The sequence below is a fragment of the Anomaloglossus baeobatrachus genome, chromosome 1 (genome assembly GCF_048569485.1).
Source record: "Anomaloglossus baeobatrachus isolate aAnoBae1 chromosome 1, aAnoBae1.hap1, whole genome shotgun sequence".
Taxonomy (NCBI): domain Eukaryota; kingdom Metazoa; phylum Chordata; class Amphibia; order Anura; family Aromobatidae; genus Anomaloglossus; species Anomaloglossus baeobatrachus.
In genome coordinates, this window is record NC_134353.1 from 827,858,410 (window position 1) to 827,883,517 (window position 25,108).

At 43.2% G+C, this 25,108-nt stretch overlaps 1 protein-coding gene across 1 annotated transcript in view; it reads left to right on the top strand.

Moving 5' to 3' along the window:
* ADGRV1 (adhesion G protein-coupled receptor V1) overlaps positions 1-25,108 on the top strand; it is a 380,769-nt gene that overhangs the window by 318,203 nt on the left and 37,458 nt on the right. The window contains exons 56-61 of the mRNA XM_075326288.1: positions 1,595-1,771; positions 5,662-5,844; positions 6,275-6,454; positions 15,015-15,179; positions 17,184-17,301; positions 18,392-18,515. Of these exons, the coding sequence (XP_075182403.1) occupies positions 1,595-1,771; positions 5,662-5,844; positions 6,275-6,454; positions 15,015-15,179; positions 17,184-17,301; positions 18,392-18,515 (947 nt within the window). The remainder of the gene's footprint in view (positions 1-1,594; positions 1,772-5,661; positions 5,845-6,274; positions 6,455-15,014; positions 15,180-17,183; positions 17,302-18,391; positions 18,516-25,108) is intronic.

The following is a 25,108-nucleotide window of genomic DNA, read 5'->3' on the forward strand; positions in this document are numbered from 1 at the left end:
GTCCGGTCTGCAGCTAGGACTGTCCCTCAACTCTCTCAAGGGACAAGTCTCAGCTCTGTCTGTTCTGTTCCAGCGGCGTCTCGCTCGGCTGGCTCAGGTCCGCACCTTCATGCAGGGCGCGTCTCACATCATTCCGCCTTACCGGCGGCCCTTTGATCCCTGGGACCTTAATTTGGTTCTCACGGTTTTGCAGAAACCCCCCTTTGAGCCTCTTAGGGAAGTTTCCTTGTATCGTCTTTCATAGAAAGTGGCCTTTCTGGTGGCCATAACTTCCCTCAGGAGAGTCTCTGATTTGGCTGCGCTCTCTTCGGAGTCACCTTTTTTGGTTTTTCATCAAGACAAGGTGGTTCTCCGTCCGACTCCGGACTTTCTTCCTAAGGTGGTCTCTCCTTTCCACCTTAACCAGGACATTACCCTACCTTCCTTTTGTCCGGCTCCTGTTCATCGCTTTGAAAAAGCGCTGCATACTCTGGATCTGGTGCGTGCTCTCCGGATCTATGTGTCTCGCACCGCTGCACTTAGGCGGTGCACTTCTCTTTTTGTGCTAACCACAGGTCGGTGCAAGGGCCTCTCTGCTTCTAAGCCGACCTTAGCCCGTTGGATTAGATCGACCATTTCGGACGCCTACCAGATTACTCAGGTGCCTCCCCCGCCGGGGATCAAGGCACATTCGACCAGAGCTGTCGGTGCCTCTTGGGCTTTTATGCACCAGGCTACGGCTCAACAAGTCTGTCAGGCTGCCACTTAGACTAGCCTGCATACCTTTTCGAAGCACTACCAAGTGCATGCTCATGCTTCGGCAGATGCGAGTTTGGGCAGACACATCCTTCAGGCGGCTGTCGCCCATTTGTGAAGTTAGGTTCTGCCTACTTCTTAGTTTATTCTGTTTATTTCCCACCCAGGGACTGCTTTGGAACGTCCCATGGTCTGGGTCTCCCAAAGGAACGATAAAGAAAAAGAGAATTTTGTTTACTTACCGTAAATTCTTTTTCTTATAGTTCTGTATTGGGAGACCCAGCACCCTCCCTTTTGCCTGTTGGCAATTTTCTTGTTCCGCGTGTTCTCACCGGCTGTTGTCGTGGACAGAGTCTCCGGTTGTTCCGGCTCTTGCTCTGTTCTACTTGTGGGTGGCTATTCTACTTCAGCTTTTGCACTAAACTGGCTGGGTCTGCTCACCAGGGGGTGTATAAGCTCAGAGGGAGGAGCTACACTTTTAAGTGTAGTACTTTGTGTGTCCTCCGGAGGCAGAAGCTAAACACCCATGGTCTGGGTCTCCCAATACGGAACTATAAGAAAAAGAATTTACGGTAAGTAAACAAAATTCTCTTTTTTGGACCTGTAAGATGCTGTATTATTTTATATTGGAATATTGCACATACATAACAAGTGCATAAAATTTGTTAAGGGTGAAGGTAGAAGAAAAAAAACAAATAAAAATACAACTAAATATCCTACTGTATTTACAGTTGTTGACCAGTAATAGAGAAGGTCCATGGCCCCATACAGTTCTCGGAGTGCTCCAGTCCATAGTGGATATTAATTCCTGGATACGTTTGTACCACATTTGGATTTTTCATTAGAAATCTCGTTTCAGGATGAGACTCCAGAGTTAAATGAAAGCTTTATCTTGAACATCACTGATGTCCAGTTAGTGAACTCCTCTATCTCAAGTGGAATGCCCCTGGTCAAGAAGCCTGGTGAAGAAATATGTCAACTAACCATCCTTGAGAATGATGAGCCTAGAGGTGTATTTCAGTTCAATGTTACTAAGGTACGTGTGCTTGGTATATCACACATTCTGCTAAAAATTGACTATAGGCCATCACAATTCTGCTTGTCAACAGATACATCCCTAACGGAAGAGCAAATCACCACAATTAGCCCAGTGCATACATTAAAGGACTACTCCAGGGAGATATCAATGTATTTAAAATTGCATTCTGTCTAAATTATAAAGGTTCATACCCTCCTGCCTGTTCTTACGTAACTTCATGTGATTTTACTACTTTTCACTGTGAAACCAAAAGAATAAGCTAGAGTATGTTAGTATATATGCAATAAGAGCACATTCACACTGTGGCAATTTCACAGGCAAAACCCAAGAGAAAAACACAATAAGCATATACCCCATAATAAAGTAAATAGTGGTAGTACATACTGTATACATAATATATGGGACTTGGTTAACACTGTTTGATCAAAGAGCGTAAAAGCCATCCCTCCATGCCAAAGTGTGCTCACTGGGATAGTCCTACACTACTACTCTAGTATTCAAACCTTACCTTGGCTTTTACTCTCTTTGATCAAACAGTGTTAACAAAACGTGCATTATCTTATTTAAATGTACTACCATTATTTACTTTATTATGGGGTATATGCTCATTTTGTGTTTTTCTCCTGGGTTTTGTCTACTTCTCATTGTCACCTCACATCGCACCTGCTGCTGTTGAGGGCCCCTTTTTCTTTTTGGACATTATGTCTGATAACAGGGCGTGGCTTTCTACTTCTTGCTTATGCAGGTCACAGCTGATTACCAAGGCTTGTCACACGCTGTGTGCTAGTTTGATGTTCCCCCTCAGTTTTGTTCTGCAGTACCTGCACCCCTCCATAGCTTGTATATTACTTGTCATCTGCTTCTCCAGCTTTCACTCCATGCTCCTTGACAGGTCATATACAAGCTGGGAAGGTGCAGTCAGGCACTACAGAATGGAGGCATTGTATTGCTGCTTCTGCAAGCCATGCCTCCTATTCCACACTGCCTGACTGCACCTTCATAGCTTGTATGTGACCTGTCAAGGAGCATGGAGTGAAAGCTGGAGAAGCAGATGACAAGTAATATACAAGCTCCTGAGCTCTCATGTAACATCCCATAACAGAGGGAGAGTAGTCAGGAGCAGCAGCAGTGCTGTGAATAGTAGTAAAATAACGTAAAGTAATAAAAGGCCGAGGGTATGAGCCTTTATAGTTTCTGACAGATTGTAAATTGATATACATTTTTATCTTCCCAGAAAACCCCTTTAAGTCAGCAGGGAATGATGGAAGATTTAATCTCCGAATTATGATACTAGCTGTGTACAATTATACAGGCTGTAAATCTGGATCAGTACAAATGCATTTGGCATCAGGAATTGTCAAGGACTCCACACACTTTCAAATTGCCCCAGACACTAGACAGCATGCCATTTAGTCATATAGTGCTCATACGGAATTCTGTTGCAGATGTTATGAAATGTATGAGATATTGAGGCATATTAGGGTAACCAGTTGCATTTTCTTTTTGGGTTGCTGTTATTAACCCAAAGTCCAATTTTGCAGCATGTAATTGAATATTGACTCACTAGGTGGCAGCACACCACCAGAACTTACCAAGACAGCAGACATTTTTCCATGATGATGCCTTGTGTCCATACACTGATAAGCAGCTCTACATTATTTCATCTTGTTGGGAAAAACAAACATTTAATTGCTTTACATTAATACAGTGCGGATTGAAGAATTTAGAAAAAGGCTCAAAGACCTAAAAATCTGTTATGCCCAGTGCACATGGTGTTTGTGCTCTACATTCTATGCATACGCTGAGAAAAATGGTTTTCATCGGCCCATAAGTAAAACATGGCGGCCAAAGGCCAAAAGTGAGTCCTGGCGGCCTCTGTGTGGTTGGTATCCATCTGCTTATCACTTATTCCACTGTACAGGAAAGCTCTTTACACTGCATTGTCCTATATGGAGAGTCCTATATCGACGGACAAGACAAAAAAATGTTTGCCTTGTGGTATATGTTTATCCACCTGATAGTGGACGGGTGCCACATCATATATGAAGACTCTAGCCACTGTGAGACATAGATATTGACAATAGTATTGGGACACACATCCTATTAATTGAAACAGGTTTTGCATTCAGTCCTATTGCCACAAGTATATAAAGTCCCGACATCGACATACAGTCGGCCTCTACAACCATTTGTGAATGAATGGGTTGTTGTAAAGCTCGATGAATTTGAGATTTTACCTGTACCATCGATGGGACAAGTCAGTTCATTAAATTTCTTCCTTCCTAAATATTCCATGGTCACCTATGAGTGATATCATTGAGAAGTTTAATCGTTGTGTTAAGGCCCCGTCACACGTGTCGATATGTTGTGCGATCGCATGAGCGATTGCACCCGCCCCCGTCGTTTGTGCGTCATGGGCAATTAATTGCCCGTGGCGCACAAAGTCATTTACCCCGTCACACGTACTTACCTCCCTCACGACGTCGCTGTGGGCAGTGAACATCCTCTTCCTGAAGGGGGAGGGACATTCGGCGTCACAGCGATGTCACACAGTGGCCGCCCAATAGAAGCGGAGGGGCGGAGATGAGCGGGACGTAACATCCCGCCCACCTCCTACCTACCGCATTGCCGGCGGGACGTAGGTAAGCTGTGTTCGTCGTTCCCGAGGTGTCACACTGAGCAATGTGTGCTGCCTCAGGATCGAGGAACCACCGGCGTGCAGAAGGAGGAACGATTTTATGAAAATGAACGACGTGTCAACGAGCAACGATACAGTCAGTATTTTTGCTCGTTCACAGTCGTTCGGCGGTGTCACGCGCTATGACATCTCTAACGATGCCGAATATGCATCATGAATTCCGTGACCCCGATGACATATCGTTAGATATATCGTAGCGTGTGACGGGGCCTTTAGGCTGACCAGGTGATGTGGATCCTCTAAACCCGAAGTCTGGGTGGGCATACATTGATACAGCAAGCAGGAATAAACTGTATGTGGGAAACAAGGATTTGACACACTCGGGAATCTCAGGAGAAACAGGACAGATGTAGCAAGTTAAAACACAGTTGCACAAAAGGTGGAATAAGCTAAACAAAAGTCTAGATTCTCAATGCCTAAACACAGGTGTACGTCTTAATGGGCTTTAAATAGGTTCATGGAGATGATGTAATTGAACCACACTGGGAAACTTGCAAAACCCAACGTGGAGCACAACAGAAGGCAGTGGAACCAGGGGAAGGAAGCGGAGCCTGGGAAACCCAGGACAGGTGTGTAACACGTTCAAGAAGCACAGCAACTCAGTGCAGTGTACAGCCATGTGAGGCAGAAAAGTCAATAACTAAAGATAGATATGCAAACTGCCTCTGACAATCACATCGCCACAAAAACTGTGTGTCAAGAGCTTCATGGCTTGGATTTCCATAACTTATTAACTGCTTTGAAGCCTTATATTACTGAGCACAATGCCAAACATCGGATTGAGTGATGTAAGGCACGCCACCACTGGACTCTGGAGCAGGGAAAATGCGTTCTCTGGAGGGATGAATATCGAAGAACAGAAATTGTGAACCATGAATAGGCAAAAAATCCCACAAACGCCAACATTTTGTAGAAAACCTTCCCAGAATGTTTGAAGCTGTTTTAGCTGCAGCATCATATTAATGGCTTTAGAATGGCATGTCATAGACGCTCCTGTAGGTGTAATGTGTAGGTGTCTCAATACTTTTGTCGATATAGTGAATACATATAGTTGCCTTACGTATACAGCCTTACAATGGAATAAAGGTTTGTTATGAAATGCTTGACATATTCTGTCCTACTTTAGCAGGTCTGTGGACCCACGCTACGATTTTCCCGTGACCATAAGCTTATACCTTTTCTGTTCCAGGGTGTTAGTGGAGCTGTGATAGGCTATGAGGTTCCTCCTCCGCAGAATGTACTGAGACTCCCTGTTGTGAGACAAGCTGGAAAATTTGGCCTTGTGACTGTTTTTTGGGAAGCGCTGCCAATCACTGCAAGTCGTGACGATTTTACACCATCCTCAGGGAATCTTACATTTTCTGATGGACAGGTCTGTGTATTAGTAAAATTAATTTAGATCAAATCATGCCGACAAAATATAGGTTAAAGATCTGTGGACTTTTTTATCTTTATATACATTTATATATGTTGATGTTTATTGTTGTACAGTATCCTATACTGTATACTTGCCCATATTCGAAGATAAGTACAGTAAGGATATAGGTAGTGTAAGAATCTATGTAAAATGGTCATCATAAAATGGAAGAATATATAAAAATTCTTTTCCAGTCTGTGTTCATAATAGAACATTGGATCGCCTTGACTCCATCCACCAGAGGGCGATAAAAATACAGAAAAAAAAAACATTATGAGTCCTAAAGAAACTTTTGGCATAAAAAGATGAGGAAATGCGTATCTAAGAAAGTTCTATAATGAGAATTTGTGCAAAAATGAAAGTAACTTGTCATTTACCTTTGCAGTCTTCAGGCGTCATTGAGATCTTTATATTGGATGACACCATCGTCGAGTTTTTAGAAACATTCAATGTCTCCTTAAAAGAAGTGACAAATGGGGCCAGACTTGGTAAAGAAACTACTGTCATGGTTAACATTCCCCCCAATGACTCTCCATTAGGATTGTTTGGTTTTGAGAAAAAAGTGGTAAGTATATAGACTGTTATCTCAGTCCTCAGCCCCCCAAGAGTTTTAACGCCATTGAAAACATATACAATATTTGTTTATATAGATGCCATGTCATAATGTAATATACCGATGTATTATTTCCTGGTTCTGCTGGTTGACCTGTAGCATTATCTTACATCTTATCACTATATACAAAAGACACAGCCCTACAGAGTTACATTCCGCTTTGGTATATCTGTGTGATGTTCTCTAATTATACACAAACCACATAGAAAAACTGCAGATCCTACAAAGCAAAATTGGATTAGCTGTAGACAGTTATTAGATTAGGTTCAATCTCCGCAGTTATGAAAAGATTGGATTTTGTATGATTTTTCTCCTAATTAAGTACGGAATCCTGAAGATGATCTTTCACCAGTTTGTGCATGTTAAACTGGCCACAACATAGAATGAAGACTTTGAAACTGAGTAAAATTTATATATCTCTCTCTCTCTATTTATATATATATATATATATATATATATATATATATTTATATATGTGTATGTATATATATACCGTATATTTCCAAAAACAATTTTCTAAACAATCAGAAGGTAGCACTCCACTTCTCTTTCAAATAAAATCTCCTTTATTGGCCCATATCACAGGACGTTTCGGTCAAAGGCTGACCTTTTTCCAACAGTGTTCCTGGAACACTGTTGGAAAAAGGTCAGCTTTTGACCGAAATGTCCTGTGATATGGGCCATTAAAGAAGATTTTACTTGAAAGAGAAGTGGAGTGCATTTTTTGGAAATATTGAAGGGACGGTAGGATGCTGTTGTGAAGGATTTTGCACCCAAGTTATTTTTAAGTGCTGCTCTGAAAATTGTATATATATATATATATATATATATATATATATATATATATATATACTGTATATACAGTGCCTACAAGTAGTATTCAACCCCCTGCAGATTTAGCAGGTTTACACATTCGGAAGTAACTTGGCATTGTGACATTTGGACTGTAGATCTGCCTGGAAGTGTGAAATGCACTGCAGCAAAAATGAATGTTATTTCTTTTTTTTTTTTTTTAAATTGTGAAAAGTTTATTCAGAGGGTCATTTATTATTCAACCCCTCAAACCACAAGAATTCTGTTTGGTTCCCCTAAAGTATTAAGAAGTATTTCAGGCACAAAGAACAATGAGCGTCACATGTTTGGATTAATTATCTCTTTTTCCAGCCTTTTCTGACTAATTAAGACCCTCCCCAAACTTGTGAACAGCACTCATACTTGGTCAACATGGGAAAGACAAAGGAGCATTCCAAGGCCATCAGAGACAAGATCGTGGAGGGTCACAAGGCTGGCAAGGGGTACAAAACCCTTTCCAAGGAGTTGGGCCTACCTGTCTCCACTGTTGGGAGCATCATCCGGAAGTGGAAGGCTTATGGAACTACTGTTAGCCTTCCACGGCCTGGACAGCCTTTGAAAGTTTCCACCCGTGCCGAGGCCAGGCTTGTCCGAAGAGTCAAGGCTAACCCAAGGACAACAAGGAAGGAGCTCCGGGAAGATCTCATGGCAGTGGGGACATTGGTTTCAATCAATACGATAAGTAACATACTCCACCGCAATGGTCTCCGTTCCAGACGAGCCCGTAAGGTACCTTTACTTTCAAAGCGTCATGTCAAGGCTCGTCTACAGTTTGCTCATGATCACTTGGAGGACTCTGAGACAGACTGGTTCAAGGTTCTCTGGTCTGATAAGACCAAGATCGAGATCTTTGGTGCCATCCACACACGTGACGTTTGGAGACTGGATGGCACTGCATACGACCCCAAGAATACCATCCCTACAGTCAAGCATGGTGGTGGCAGCATCATGCTGTGGGGCTGTTTCTCAGCCAAGGGGCCTGGCCATCTGGTCCGCATCCATGGGAAGATGGATAGCACGGCCTACCTGGAGATTTTGGCCAAGAACTTCCGCTCCTCCATCAAGGATCTTAAGATGGGTCGTCATTTCATCTTCCAAGAAGACAACGACCCAAAGCACACAGCCAAGAAAAGCAAGGCCTGGTTCAAGAGGGAAAAAATCAAGGTGTTGCAGTGGCCTAGTCAGTCTCCTGACCTTAACCCAATTGAAAACTTGTGGAAGGAGCTCAAGATTAAAGTCCACATGAGACACCCAAAGAACCTAGATAACTTGGAGAAGATCTGCATGGAGGAGTGGGCCAAGATAACTCCAGAGACCTGTGCCGGCCTGATCAGGTCTTATAAAAGACGATTATTAGCTGTAATTGCAAACAAGGGTTATTCCACAAAATATTAAACCTAGGGGTTGAATAATAATTGACCCACACTTTTATGTTGAAAATTTATTAAAATTTAACTGAGCAACATAACTTGTTGATTTGTAAGATTTATGCATCTGTTAATAAATCCTGCTCTTGTTTGAAGTTTGCAGGCTCTAACTTATTTGCATCTTATCAAACCTGCTAAATCTGCAGGGGGTTGAATACCACTTGTAGGCACTGTATATATATATATATATATATATATATATATATATATATATATATATATATATATATATATATGTATGTGTGTGTGTGTGTGTGTGTACTGTGTATATATCTCTATTGCAGAGATATTAGCTTGTAAAGTGTAGGTTATAATTTATCATACTTTACTTCACCTGGGCTTACAGGAGATTTGTCTCTGAGGAGCAGGAGATGTCATGCAGGAGAGAAAAAGAATTTGCCCCCCCCCTCCCCAAAGGTCAGAAGAAGATGCCTTAACCTGTGAGATATAATGATAGATGGCCCTACTCAGTCCTCATCTCTAACGTGCAATTACAAACACAGTCAGCTTTCATTTCACAGCAGTCATTATGGTGGGAGCGGGAATACAGCAGAGCTGAGTACCATTACTAACACCTCTGCAGCTCTCCTCTGACTCCATCTTCATCTCTTTTGTATTCTCCTCCCTCCATACTGATGGCCATAACATGAAAACTGTACGTGTAATCCCAGTCAGCTTTGCTCTACTTTACACATTAGCAGCAGAGATCAGTCTGTGATTACATGACTCACAGGAAAGCACGTTCTTCTGATTTTCTGGGTGCATATTTATGATTTATCAACTTTATACATGGAAAGAAGTACAGTACATGACAAATATTTCATAAGGCCACCTTGGGCGTTATGAAAGGTTTGTGTGGCACTGTATATTGTAGCCAGTTTTCCCTTAAAGCAATGACCTAATGTGTCACTTAATGGAACATTCAGCACTATATATATATATATATATATATATATATATATATATATATAAAAACACACAGTATATATAGTGCCTTGAACATGCATTCATAGCCATTCATGCACATCCGGTATCGCTTGCGACGTCGGACTGTGTGACACCTCCGAGCGACGCAGTATCGCTCACAAATCGTGAGTCGTGTTCTCGTCGCTCGGTTTCATAATCTCGTTTAATTAAAATGGTGCCGGTTGCTCATCGTTCCCGGGGTAGCCCACGCCGCTCCGTGTGACACCCCGGGAACGATGAACATCAGCTTACCTCCGTCCCGCGGCACCCGCCGGTTATGCGGAAGGAACACCCGCTGTCTTGGGGTTATATTCGACTCCGATCTTTCATTCACTCCCCACATTCGTTCACTTGCTCGTTCTTGTCACTTCCACCTCAAAAACATCTCAAGAATTTGACCTTTTCTTACCGTTGACTCTGCAAAAACTCTTACTGTCGCTCTCATTCATTCTCGCCTGGATAATTGTAACTCTTTACTAATTGGTCTCCCTGTTACTAAACTCTCCCCTCTCCAATCCATTCTGAATGCCGCAGCCAGGATCATTTTCCTCTGCAACCGCTTCACTGATGCCTCTGCTCTTTGCCAGTCATTGCACTGGTTGCCTATCCATTACAGAATCCAATATAAACTTATCACTTTCACTCACAAAGCTCTCCACGGTTCTGCACCGCCCTACATCTCCTCCCTCATCTCTGTCTATCACCCCACCCGTTCCCTCTGCTCTGCTAATGACTTAAGACTGACATCCTCAACAATTCGAACCTCCCACTCCCATCTTCAAGATTTCTCACGAGCTGCGCCTATGCTCTGGAACACACTACCAAGAGAAATCCGATTAATTCCCAACATCCACACCTATAAGTGGGCCCTAAAAACGCATTTCTTTAGACTAGCCTATCAACTCACTGCCCTGATCTAATCTAGTCCCTTTCTGCCCTTTAAAAAAAAAAAAATTAACTTCCAGTTCTTGTCCCCTGTACCTGTATAAATTCTGGCCAATGACGGGTTCATGCAGCTGCTTTTGAATACCCTATTAAATCGTTGGCTGGACCATATATATGACAAGCTTTTCTCCCCCCCATTCACCTTTTGTGTCTCCCCTATTTCCTCATAGACTGTAAGCTTACGAGCAGGGCCCTCACTCCTCCTGGTATCTTAGTTTTGTTATTTTGTATTGTCTCATATGGTCTGTACATGTCCCCTCTTAATTGTAAAGCGCTGCGGAATATGTTGGCGCTATAGAAATAAAACTTATTATTATTATAAAGAAGGAGGTGGGCGGGGATGTTTACGTCCCGCTCATCTCCGCCCCTCCACTTCTATTGGCCGGCCACTGTGTGACGTCACTGTGACGCCGAACGTCCCTCCCCCTTCAGGAAGAGGATGTTCGCCGCCCACAGCAACGTCGCACAGCAGGTAAGTCCGTGTGACGGGGGTTAACGACTTTGTGCGCCACGGGCAACTAATTGCCCGTGACGCACAAACTATGGAGGCGGGTACGATCGATCGTGAAATTGCACGATAGATCGTACCGTGTAAAGCAGGCTTTAAGGTAATGATAGATGCAATTACTGCTGCAAGTCTTTTGGGGTATGCCCCAAGCAGCTTTGTACATCTAGAGGCTATAATTGTTGCCAATTCTTGGCAAAATAGCCCTAGCTCAGTGATATTGGATGGAGAGCATATGTGAGCATCATTTTTCAAGTCTTGCCACAGATTCTCAATAGGATTTAGGTCTGGACTCTGACTAAGCGAATTAAAAATATGAAGATGCTTTGCTCTAAACCCTCCATTGTATCTCTGGCAATATGTTTAAGGTCATTGTCATTGTCCTCCTGGAAGGTGAACCCATGCTTTGGTCTCAACTCTTTTGCAGCTTGTAACAGGTTTTTCTCCAGGATTGCCCTGTATTTAGCTCCATCCATCTTCCCATCAACTCTGACCAGCTTTCCTGCCCCTGCTGAAGAAAATCATCCCCACAATATGATGCTCCCATCACCATGTGTGACGGTGGGTATGGAGTTTTCAAGGTGATGTTTTGGTGTTAGTTTCTCACCATACACGCTTGGTTAAAATTGTTGGTACCCCTCGTTTAACGAAAGAAAAAGCCACAATGGTCACAGAAATAACTTGTATCTGACAAAAGTAATAATAAATAAAAAAATCTCTGAAAATGAACAAATGAAAGTCAGACATTGCTTTTCAACCATGCTTCCACAAATTGTTAAAAACATAAAACTCATGAAACACACATGAAAATAATGTGACAAAAGGGACATGTTAAATCAAGGTGTGTCTACTAATTAGCATCACAGGAGTCTACAATCTTGTAATCAGGCAGTGGGCCTGTACATGGTCTGTACCACACTCAACAGGGACCAGAGGAAGCGAAGGAAAGAGTTGTCTCAGGAGATTAGAAAGAAAATTATAAACAAGCATGTTAAAGGTAAAGGTGATAAGACCATCTACAAGCAGCTTGATGTTCTTGTGACTATAGTTGCACATATTATTTAAAAATTAAACAAAGATCCATGGGACTGTAGCCAACCTCCATGGAAGTGGCCGCAGGAGAAAAAAATTCATGACAAATCAAAGAGACGGATAATACGAATGGTAAGAAAAGAGCCCAGAAAAACTTCTAAAGGGATTCTAAAGGGATTAAAGGTAATCTTCAAACTCAAGGAACATCAGTGTCAGATTGTACCATCCATCATTGTTTGAGCCAAAGTGGACTTCATGGGGGACGACCAAGGAGGACACCATTTTTGAAAAGAATCATAAAAAAGCCAGACTAGAATTTGCCAAAATACATGTTGACAAGCCACAAAGCTTCTGGGAGAATTTCCTATGGACAGATGAAATAAAAATAGAACTTTTTGGTAAGGCACATCAGCTCTATGTTCACAGATGGGAAAATGAAGCATATCAAGAAAAGAACACTGTCCCTACTGTGAAACATAGATGAGACTCTGTTATGTTCTGGGGCTGCTTTGCTGCATCTGGCACAGGGTGTCTTGAATCTGTGCAGGTTACAATGAAATCTCAAGATTATCAAAGGATTCTAGAGAGAAATGTGCTGCCCAGTGTCAGAAAGCTTGGTCTCAGTCACAGGTCATAAGTCTTGCAACAGGATAATGACCCAAAACACACAGCTAAAAACACCCAAGAATGGCTAAGAGAAAAAGACTGGACTATTTTGAAGTGGCCTTCTATAAGCCCAGACCTAAATCCTATTGAGCATCTTTAGAAAGAGCGTAAACATGTCGTCTGGAAAAGGCAACCTACAAACACAAGACAACTAGAGAAGTTTGCTCTTGTGGAGTGGCCAAAATACCTGTCGATAGGTGCAGAAGTCTCACTGAGAGTTACAGGAATCGTTTGATTGCAGTGATTGCCTCAGAAGGGTGTGCAACAAAATATTAACTTAAGGAACCATCACTTATGTCAAGTCCTATTTCATGAGTTTCATTTTTTTTTTTAAATTCTGTGGAAGCAGAAAAGCAATGTCTGACTTTTTTTTTTCATAGATTTTTAATTTATTATTTTGTCAGATTCACGTTATTTCTGTGACCATTGTGGGTTTTTCTTTCATTAAATGAGAAGTACCAACAATTTTGACCACCTGTGTATATAGCATTTTGCATTTAGCCCAAAAAAGTCCTACTTTGGTCTCATCTGACCAGAGCGCCTTGTTCCATATGCTAGCTAAATCCCCTACCTAGCTTCATGCAAATTGAAAATGGGATTTCTTCTAGCTCTCTTTCAAAAATAGCTTTCTTCTTGTCATTCTTTCATAAAGGCCAGTTTTGTAGAGTATGCAACTAAAAATTGTCCTGTGGACAGATTCTCTTTGCTGAGCTGTGGATCTCTGCAGCTCCTCCAGTGAGCATGGGCCTCTTGGCTGCTTCTCCAATTAGTGCTCTCCTTGCTTGGGATGTCAGTTTAGTTGGACGTCCAGGTCTTGGCAAGTTTGTAATTGTGCCATACTCCCTGCATTTTTGGATAATGGATTGAACAGTGCTCTGTGAGATGTTCAGAGCTTGGGCTATTTTTTTGTATCCTAACCCTGCTTTACTCTTCTTCACAATTTTAACCCAGACCTTTCTGGTGTGTTCTTTGTTTTTCATGATGCTTTTTGATCCCTAATGTTCTCAAAAAGTCTCTGAGAAATTCCCAGAACAGCTGTAGTTATAATAAGAAAAAAATTACGCACAAGTGGACACAATTTACTAATTAGGTTACTTCTGAAGGCAATTGGTCACTCAAGATTTTATTTAGGGGTATCAGACGACAGCGGAGGTGAATACATGGTTTTCTAAATATTTTAAGAATACAAAATCTGAATATTATGACGTGCATTTGCATCATTTCCTTTATACTTCACAAATACTTGCTACTTTCTGTTGGTATCACATAAAATCCCAATAAAATACATTTAAAGGGAACTTGTCATGTGTAAAGATACTATTAACTTGCAGATATGAGTTAATCTGCAGGGCAAAATACTTTGAAACCTGCCCAGTGCGTGCACATTGTACTCCGTTGCCAGGAGGAAATTAACTTTAATCCTCCCGGCAGCATTCCGTTTTCAGTCACAGGGTTGGTTCCAGTGCAGGTTCAGTTACTGCTCTGCTTATGGCTGTAACCGCACCCCCTGTACTGACTGACAGCCACTCAACATTAGAACCAGCTGCCAGTCAGCGCAGGGGGTGCGGTAACAGCTGCCGCTCTCTATACACAGAAGAGTAACTGAACTCGCACCGGCGCCGCCCCCGTGACTGAAACCAGAACGCAGCCAGGAAGATTAAAGTTCATTTTCTTCAATGTGCTGGCACCGGACAGGTTGTAAATGCTATTAACCTGCAGATTAACCCCATATCTGCAGGTTAATAGTATTCTTACACATGACAGGTTCCCTGGAAGCTTGTGTGCGTGTAGCATGAAAAAATGTGGAAAAGTTCATACAGTATAAATACTTTTTTTTAAGACATAGTGTATATTATATATGTATACTTCTGGCGGATCCATACAGCAAACAAGAATCCTTATAGCTCTGTATGAAACAGACGTCCATGGGTATTCTGTATTCTACACCAGCTTTGATGTTGCAAGAGCTAAAATATGGTGGCTCAAATAGGACTCCTAATGAATGCATATTACGTAAAATATACATTTTAGAAGTATGCTACTGTAAATGGTCTAGGTATTTCAGCACTATCTATATAGCAAACATTTTAATACATATTCATTTTTTCTCATTTTTAAGGTTCTTGTTTCTGAACCCCAGAGAACAGGAGACCCAGCTGGTGAAGTGTCTCTGACCGTGGTGCGCAGTCTAGGTGGTCATGGGGCTGTCAAAATCATTTGGATTGTAGAAGAAGCCGCACAATATGACCTGAGCCCCTTAAATGGCACTCTTATCTTTAATGAGGTGGGCAATTTGTAGGCCTTTTTAAATAGTATTTTAATTGTATGAGATGTGATGATACAGATTTCTAATGCTTACAGAAGAAATGTCAGCTGAATGAGAAGATGAGGCCTTCCTTCTCGCGTAGCTTCTATTGTGGCACGATACGATTACATAAGCCATTAGTAGTTAATGTAACACATTATGCTTTCACTCCTGGTTATATAAAGTGAAGCCTGCAAAATAGTTTTCCTTTCAGCCTTTATTCACTGTGCGCACATATTGTAAAGTGGAAATGATGACGTGCTCAGATCTGCAGCCGGTCAGTCTGTCCTGAAACCATTTTCCTATTAGTTTGGCCAACTAGTCATGAGCAAACCTAATACATAAAGCCTTTAGCACAGAACAGCTTGTTTCTGATTTTCAGTTGCTGCTGCCCCAAAGATTGTCAGTGTATAATTGCCGGAAGCCACGCTGGACAGCGAACAATGTTTCCGGGGTGTTGATTGATATTAGCATGTGTTAGGCTGCTTTCACACTTGCGTTGTTTTGCATCAGTCACAATCTGCCGCCTTGAGGAATTACGGAATCCCGCAAAATATTTTGCAGGAATCCGTTTTTTTTTTCCCCCATAGACTTCTATTAGCGACGGATTGTTACTGATGGCCCTGCGTTGTATCCGCCGCTTGACGGATCTGTCGTTTAGTGACTGACCGTCAGGCGGTAGGAACGCACACTGTAATGTTTTTTGTGTGCGGCAGGTCATTTTTTTACTGTGAGTATGCACACAGTAAAAACCATGATGGACTGTAAATTCAGTTCCAGCAGCAGGAATGATCAGCTGATCGCCCAGCGGTCACCTTTTCTGAATGATGAGCTGATCACCCGGCGGCCGTTTTTTGTATGATCGGCCGGTGGACGCCTTTTCTAAACGATCATCTGATCGGCCGGTGGCCGCCTTTTGTGCACGATTAGCTGATCGCCCGGTGGCCGGCTTTTCTGAACGATCAGCTGATCGCCCGGCTTTTCTGAACGATCAGCTGATCAGCCTGCGGCCGACGGCCGATCAGCTGATTGTTCACAAAAGGTGGCCGCCGGTAAAACAGTAAAAAAAAAACCAGATCGTTGTTTTGCAGCATCAGTCACATCAGTTGTGCCACTATCTGCAATGCATCTGTTGCATCAGTCACACAACTGATTGTGACGGATGCAAAACAACGCAAGTGTGAAAGCAGCCTTACATGGATCCGTTGCTTTGTTGGCAATCCAGGGATAATGTTTTAATGCACCAAGGGAGATCATAGGTTTAAAGGATATAGACAACTGAGAGTTGGTCAGTGAGTACAGTCTGATGGGCACTGAGGAGAGTGTCTCACATCCAACATTCACCATCCAAGTACTGACCGTGATGTCCAGACCCGCCAGTGAGTCTCCTGAGCTCAGCTCAGCAGACCCATAGGCATATTTGTCTTTTTGGAGATCCACAGCCAGTTTGAACATGTGCTCGGACAGTGAATGTGAATGGAGGTGAATTGTTGGACATGTGAAAGCGATCTAACTCAGTTATGGGTCTTTTTCTGAGCTGATTTATGACCATGTTGATGTGGTCTGTGGTCGTCACCATAGAAGAGTTCAGTAAAAGACAGATAAAAGACCTACAAACTCACCATCAGAGAAAGATCACTGACTGATTCTTAGGTAACTCTGCAGGTAGGGAAACAAAGGGCCTATAAAAGTGAAATGATGGTGCAATTTCTTTACATTTTTGATGAAACACAATTATTTTTAGATCTAAAAATATACGTGTGAAAAATACAATTGTCCAAAAAGGTGTCTATATTCTTTAAAAATGTTTGATATTGTAAAAGTCCACTAGGGCCGAGACTACAAAGCAACATCTTATTATCATTATATTGGAGGGGCCTCTTGTTCCAAGTTTGAATTGAGCCTAGAGCTTCATTACTTTGTAATCTTTTATGTTCTATTAATATATTTTCACTTGATCTGTTATTGATATTTTATTTTCAGAGTGATACCAAAAAGATATTCATCATCCACGCGATACAAGATGGCCTACTCGAGGGAGAAGAAAGATTCACGGTTCAGTTGGTGTCAGTAGAGTACTCCGTCATCTCTCCAGTAGATGGTACGATTTATGGTTCATGTTGTATGGACCTGTAATATCAGATATGATGACATGTCCTAAGTTCCTATTAAGGAAACCTCTGAATTACCCTTCTGTACGGAAGGCGCTATACAGGTGATCGCAGAGCGGCTACAGCGCCATAGACTTTGTATGCTACTATACCCGCTCTGTGCACATAGCCATAACGTACATGTGCCCAAAAATGAAGTGAGTCTCTTATTATAGCACTATTACATCTTAACCACTTTAGTCTTATCCATTATACATCAGCTACGGCTGCAAATATTAGAAATGATAAAATTTGTCATAATATTTAGTTGTTCATGTGGTCATGGGCAGAGGATATTAATTTAAAGAGGTTTTGCATTGAAAAGAAGCTATGGCCTTCTGCACAGTAGATGCTAATTGATAGATCGATGGGTGCTGACCACCCGTACCCCTACCAATTGCCAGAATTAGACATATGCCCCTAGAGTAGAGCTGGAGCGCACATGTCCCACCACCGCTCCATTCATTCTCTATGGAACTGCCAGAAGAAAACGAGTGCAATCTTCAGAAGCTTCAAAAGGAGTGAAAGAAGCGGCATCCACATTTATAGTGCGGATAATAGTCTCCTATTCTGCCAATCAGTCTGGGTTCCATCGGCCGGACTTTCACCGATATGTAAGGTATCACCTATCCCATGGCTTCTCTTCTCCGGATGTTCCCTATAATGCAATAATAAAGCACTGTCGTGAGAATACACACAACATTAAGATATAGTCACAGTTTTCTGTGCTGCAATAAGCATTTTAGAGGATTTTTTTCACTGATTAATACACAGTGAAATACAACTTACACACTGGTACAGAAGACCATGTAATGTGCCCATTGACCTGTGTTCACTCGCAGGCTTCAGATTGTAGACTTGTGAGTGGCGACTTGTAAAGGGCTCAGTCTTTAGCTGACAGTTCCTGGGAATTCAGCCTACAACTAAAAATGTTTCAGATTAATCTATATTTCTTGCAGAATTATAGCACATAGCACATTGAGTTTTGTGATTTTGTCTTTTGAAATACATATTTTTTCCATCTCTAATACTGCATTTCAGGGGCAGCCATGGTTATTATCTCTGGGGATGTTGGGGCGTCTGGCGTGGTTGGAATAGCACCATCATCACTTTATGTCCTCATTGGTGAACCATCTGGAAGCTATAATGGGACAGCTTACATCAGGTACTGTATGATTACATCTTATTCCTAATGCCATCCTTCATCAGAAAAGCAAAAATTGGCCGTACATTTTAGGTAGCAAATGGCTGAATTCTTGTTTGTTGTCAGGTACCTCTCTGGAACCCAATGTACATGCACGCTTAGCTATGTGTAGGAGGTGGTCATGTTCACCCCCACTCCTATTGCGTTATGATATTTCCTTGTATTGTAAATGTTATTGAAATATTAGAATGCACTGCTGCTAGAAAAATGTGGTTCCTTGATGTAGCAGAGCCGAGACCGTGTAGTGGTTGGCGCCACCTAGCATTGAGGCCCAATAATGTCAAAAGTATGTTTATGTAATGTTTCAACTTTCCGCTATTGAGGGGGTTCAGAGTCAGGAGGGGAGGAGTGACAGATGTCCAGTGGGTTAGTTAGAGAGATGGGCCTGGTGAGGAAACAGTACTGCATGGGAGTGGAGGACGAAGGATGCGGCATGAATTGAGTGCCGGTCAGGAGCCTACACCTAAGGTCTGGAACCTACACCTCACCCCAATGGGTTTAGAGAGTCGAATGACTAGAGAGTAGAGTTGAGCGCGGTTCGTGGTTCGTGGTTCTCCAGTTCTAGGCTCGAGTGATTTTGGGGCATGTTCTAGATCGAACTAGAACTCGAGCTTTTTGCAAAAGCTCGATAGTTCTAGAAACGTTCGAGAACGGTTCTAGCAGCCAAAAAACAGCTAAATCATAGCTTGGTTTCTGCTGTAATAGTGTAAGTCACTCTGTGAATCAAACTATTATCACATTTCAGTGTATAGTGTGCGTGAACAGCGCCTTCAGATCACTGCTGTTTCTATAATGGCGATCGCCATTTTTTTTTTTTTTTTCTTGTCTTCCTTCCCTAAGCGCGCGCGTCTTGTGGGGCGGGCCAGCATGTCAGCCAATCACAGACACACACACAGCTAAGTGGACTTTGAGCCAGAGAAGCAACGGCATGTGTGATAGGATCTGCATGTCACATGTCCCTGCATTATAAAACCGGACATTTTCTTCACGGACGCCATTATCTGCCTTCTGCGTCTTTGGTGTCAGACATCACTGTCGCAGCTCCGTCATCCTGAGTCCTATAGCCGATACAGCTGTATGCGCTGCATACACAGCGTTAGACAGCATAGGGAGAGCACTTTATAGCAGTCCTTTTAAGGGCTCAAACTGGCAGGGTCAGAGTTAAGGTGACAGGTCCTGAAAACAGCGCCAGCGTCTGTGCAGCCAAGGTCAGGGATTTCCTCCCTGCATTTCACCATTAGGAGGGAATAGAAAGGCAGGCTTCCATTCCTCTACCCAGAGCACCACAATCCTGCCACTGTACCCTCTTGTCCTCTGCACACTCCAACTCATAACTAAGCCATTATACTAGCAAACACTCAGTGTACCTAGTGGCATCCTATCTGTGGCTATTGGACTTTGCTTTAGTCCCACTAGTGCCAAGACATTTGCAGAGCGCATCTGCCTGCATTGCACACTCCAACTAATTATAACGAAGCCATTATACTAGCAAACACTCAGTGTACCTAGTGGCATCCTATACGTGGCTATTGGACTTTGCTATAGTCCCACTAGTGCCAAGACATTTGCAGAGCGCATCTGCCTGCGTTGCACACTCCAACTAATTATAACTAAGCCATTATACTAGCAAACACTCAGTGTACCTAGTGGCATCCTATACGTGGCTATTGGACTTTGCTATAGTCCCACTAGTGCCAAGACATTTGCAGCACGTCTGCCTGCGTTGCACACTCCAACTAATTATAACTAAGCCATTATACTAGCAAACACTCAGTGTACCTAGTGGCATCCTATACGTGGCTATTGGACTTTGCTATAGTCCCACTAGTGCCAAGACATTTGCAGAGCGCATCTGCCTGCGTTGCACACTCCAACTAATTATAACTAAGCCATTATACTAGCAAACACTCAGTGTACCTAGTGGCATCCTATACGTGGCTATTGGACTTTGCTATAGTCCCACTAGTGCCAAGACATTTGCAGCACGTCTGCCTGCGTTGCACACTCCAACTAATTATAACTAAGCCATTATACTAGCAAACACTCAGTGTACCTAGTGGCATCCTATACGTGGCTATTGGACTTTGCTATAGTCCCACTAGTGCCAAGACATTTGCAGAGCGCATCTGCCTGCGTTGCACACTCCAACTAATTATAACTAAGCCATTATACTAGCAAACACTCAGTGTACCTAGTGGCATCCTATACGTGGCTATTGGACTTTGCTATAGTCCCACTAGTGCCAAGACATTTGCAGAGCGCATCTGCCTGCGTTGCACACTCCAACTAATTATAACTAAGCCATTATACTAGCAAACACTCAGTGTACCTAGTGGCATCCTATACGTGGCTATTGGACTTTGCTATAGTCCCACTAGTGCCAAGACATTTGCAGCACGTCTGCCTGCGTTGCACACTCCAACTAATTATAACTAAGCCATTATACTAGCAAACACTCAGTGTACCTAGTGGCATCCTATACGTGGCTATTGGACTTTGCTATAGTCCCACTAGTGCCAAGACATTTGCAGAGCGCATCTGCCTGCGTTGCACACTCCAACTAATTATAACTAAGCCATTATACTAGCAAACACTCAGTGTACCTAGTGGCATCCTATACGTGGCTATTGGACTTTGCTATAGTCCCACTAGTGCCAAGACATTTGCAGAGCGCATCTGCCTGCGTTGCACACTCCAACTAATTATAACTAAGCCATTATACTAGCAAACACTCAGTGTACCTAGTGGCATCCTATACGTGGCTATTGGACTTTGCTATAGTCCCACTAGTGCCAAGACATTTGCAGCACGTCTGCCTGCGTTGCACACTCCAACTAATTATAACTAAGCCATTATACTAGCAAACACTCAGTGTACCTAGTGGCATCCTATACGTGGCTATTGGACTTTGCTATAGTCCCACTAGTGCCAAGACATTTGCAGAGCGCATCTGCCTGCGTTGCACACTCCAACTAATTATAACTAAGCCATTATACTAGCAAACACTCAGTGTACCTAGTGGCATCCTATACGTGGCTATTGGACTTTGCTATAGTCCCACTAGTGCCAAGACATTTGCAGAGCGCATCTGCCTGCGTTGCACACTCCAACTAATTATAACTAAGCCATTATACTAGCAAACACTCAGTGTACCTAGTGGCATCCTATACGTGGCTATTGGACTTTGCTATAGTCCCACTAGTGCCAAGACATTTGCAGAGTGCATCTGCCTGCGTTGCACACTCCAACTAATTATAACTAAGCCATTATACTAGCAAACACTCAGTGTACCTAGTGGCATCCTATACGTGGCTATTGGACTTTGCTATAGTCCCACTAGTGCCAAGACATTTGCAGCACGTCTGCCTGCGTTGCACACTCCAACTAATTATAACTAAGCCATTATACTAGCAAACACTCAGTGTACCTAGTGGCATCCTATACGTGGCTATTGGACTTTGCTATAGTCCCACTAGTGCCAAGACATTTGCAGAGCGCATCTGCCTGCGTTGCACACTCCAACTAATTATAACTAAGCCATTATACTAGCAAACACTCAGTGTACCTAGTGGCATCCTATACGTGGCTATTGGACTTTGCTATAGTCCCACTAGTGCCAAGACATTTGCAGAGCGCATCTGCCTGCGTTGCACACTCCAACTAATTATAACTAAGCCATTATACTAGCAAACACTCAGTGTACCTAGTGGCATCCTATACGTGGCTATTGGACTTTGCTATAGTCCCACTAGTGCCAAGACATTTGCAGCACGTCTGCCTGCGTTGCACACTCCAACTAATTATAACTAAGCCATTATACTAGCAAACACTCAGTGTACCTAGTGGCATCCTATACGTGGCTATTGGACTTTGCTATAGTCCCACTAGTGCCAAGACATTTGCAGAGCGCATCTGCCTGCGTTGCACACTCCAACTAATTATAACTAAGCCATTATACTAGCAAACACTCAGTGTACCTAGTGGCATCCTATACGTGGCTATTGGACTTTGCTATAGTCCCACTAGTGCCAAGACATTTGCAGAGCGCATCTGCCTGCGTTGCACACTCCAACTAATTATAACTAAGCCATTATACTAGCAAACACTCAGTGTACCTAGTGGCATCCTATACGTGGCTATTGGACTTTGCTATAGTCCCACTAGTGCCAAGACATTTGCAGAGCGCATCTGCCTGCGTTGCACACTCCAACTAATTATAACTAAGCCATTATACTAGCAAACACTCAGTGTACCTAGTGGCATCCTATACGTGGCTATTGGACTTTGCTATAGTCCCACTAGTGCCAAGACATTTGCAGAGCGCATCTGCCTGCGTTGCACACTCCAACTAATTATAACTAAGCCATTATACTAGCAAACACTCAGTGTACCTAGTGGCATCCTATACGTGGCTATTGGACTTTGCTATAGTCCCACTAGTGCCAAGACATTTGCAGAGCGCATCTGCCTGCGTTGCACACTCCAACTAATTATAACTAAGCCATTATACTAGCAAACACTCAGTGTACCTAGTGGCATCCTATACGTGGCTATTGGACTTTGCTATAGTCCCACTAGTGCCAAGACATTTGCAGAGCGCATCTGCCTGCGTTGCACACTCCAACTAATTATAACTAAGTTGCATTGTCAGGGATATTTATTCTTTATTATTCTGCTGTTAATAAAGCTAGACCACCACTGCAATCTTCACCACCTCTCAATTTTTACTACCACATTTTCAGTCCACAATCTTGTCGCAATCAACATGAGTGGCAAAATGACAGATGCTGGTGGAAAGGGGAAGAGGCGTGGTGGAAAAGGCAAAAAAGGTTTTGTCCGTGGGGAAGGTGGCAAAGCTCCATTATCATCTGCTGAAGATAGACCATCTACCAGCAAAAGTAAGATGTCTACTACTTACCGTGGACAATCCGATGTGCTCCCTTTTTTACGGACACGAACAACAGGAAGAAAGGTAGATGATGGGCAAAAAAGGAAAATGCTTGAATGGATCTCAAGTGGTCCAACAAGTGCCCTCTCAGCCACTTCAAGTACCGCATCCAAAAAACACCAGTCCTCTGAGTTGTCATCCCAATCACACTTGATTTCTCCTAGCTCTGAAGTCTCCATCAGCCCTGCACAGTATGGTGGAACTGAGATGGCTGAGTCTGCAGAGCTGTTCAGTCACACTATAGCCTGGGAATCAGAGGTCTGCTCCCAAGCTACAGTGAGTACAGAACAGGAAATGGTCTGCAGTGATGCCCAGAACCTTTGTGACTCTGATTCAGGCCGTGAGGACCAAGTTTCTGAGCATAATGTTGACCCTTTGTCACAAACTGTAACACCTGTGGTTATAGACAATGAGGAACATACTGATGAAGATGAGACGCAGATACCCGATTGGGATGACAACTTAAATATTCGGTCAGGGCAAGAAGAGGCTCGGTCTGAGGGGGAGGGGAGTGCAAACACAACAATTGATGATGACGTTCTAGATCCCACCTACTGTCAACCCCCAGTCAGGCACTCGAGGAGGTCAACAGAGGCGGTGGAGGAGGATGCAACCGACGACGAAGTTACCTTGCGCCTTCCTGGACAGAGTCGGAGCACTGGTAGCACGTCTACAACTGCATCCTCAGCCACCACTCTGCCTATGAGCATTATTCGTGGTGGATCAACAGGTCGCATGGCCTCTAAGCCTTGCCTAGCCTGGTCCTTTTTTGACATCGAAAAAGATCGCCCAAATCATGTGATATGTAACATTTGTCATGATTCTCTTAGTAGAGGTCAAAACCTCAGCAGTTTGACAACTTCTTCCATGAATCGTCACATGAATAAATATCATAAGTCCCGGTGGGAAGCTCACCGTGCTGCAATGCGGCCTAGCGGAGCGAACCATCCACCGCCCGCCCCTTCCAGTGCATCCGCGCGCTCTTCATCTTCTAGGACTGTGGGGACAGCTGTCACACCTGTTTTTCCACGCAAAACTTCCACCACTGTAACCGCAACAGGCAGTTTGCTTGTAAGGTCGTCAGTTGGTTTGGAAGGGGAAACAAGTGAGTGTGTACAGCTCTCTCAGACATCGATAGCACCAACGTTGGATCAAGGCAACATCATGTCTCCGCCTGCACTTTCCTCACAAACCTGCATTTTTCCAGGGACACCCTACTCAACACCGTCTACACACAGCAGCCAGATCTCTGTCCCTCAGATGTGGTCAAATAAAAGGCCACTTCCTCCGACCCATGACAAAGCTAAGAGGTTGACTCTATCCCTCTGTAAGCTGTTGGCTACCGAAATGCTGCCTTTCCGCCTAGTGGACACACAGGATTTTAGAGACCTTATGTCTGTCGCTGTGCCCCAGTACCAGATGCCTAGTCGCCACTACTTCTCTAAGAAAGGTGTGCCCGCGCTACACCAGCATGTCGCACACAACATCACCGCTTCCTTGAGAAACTCTGTGTGTGAACGGGTGCATTTCACCACCGATACTTGGACCAGTAAGCATGGACAGGGACGTTACATGTCGCTGACTGGGCACTGGGTAACTATGGTGA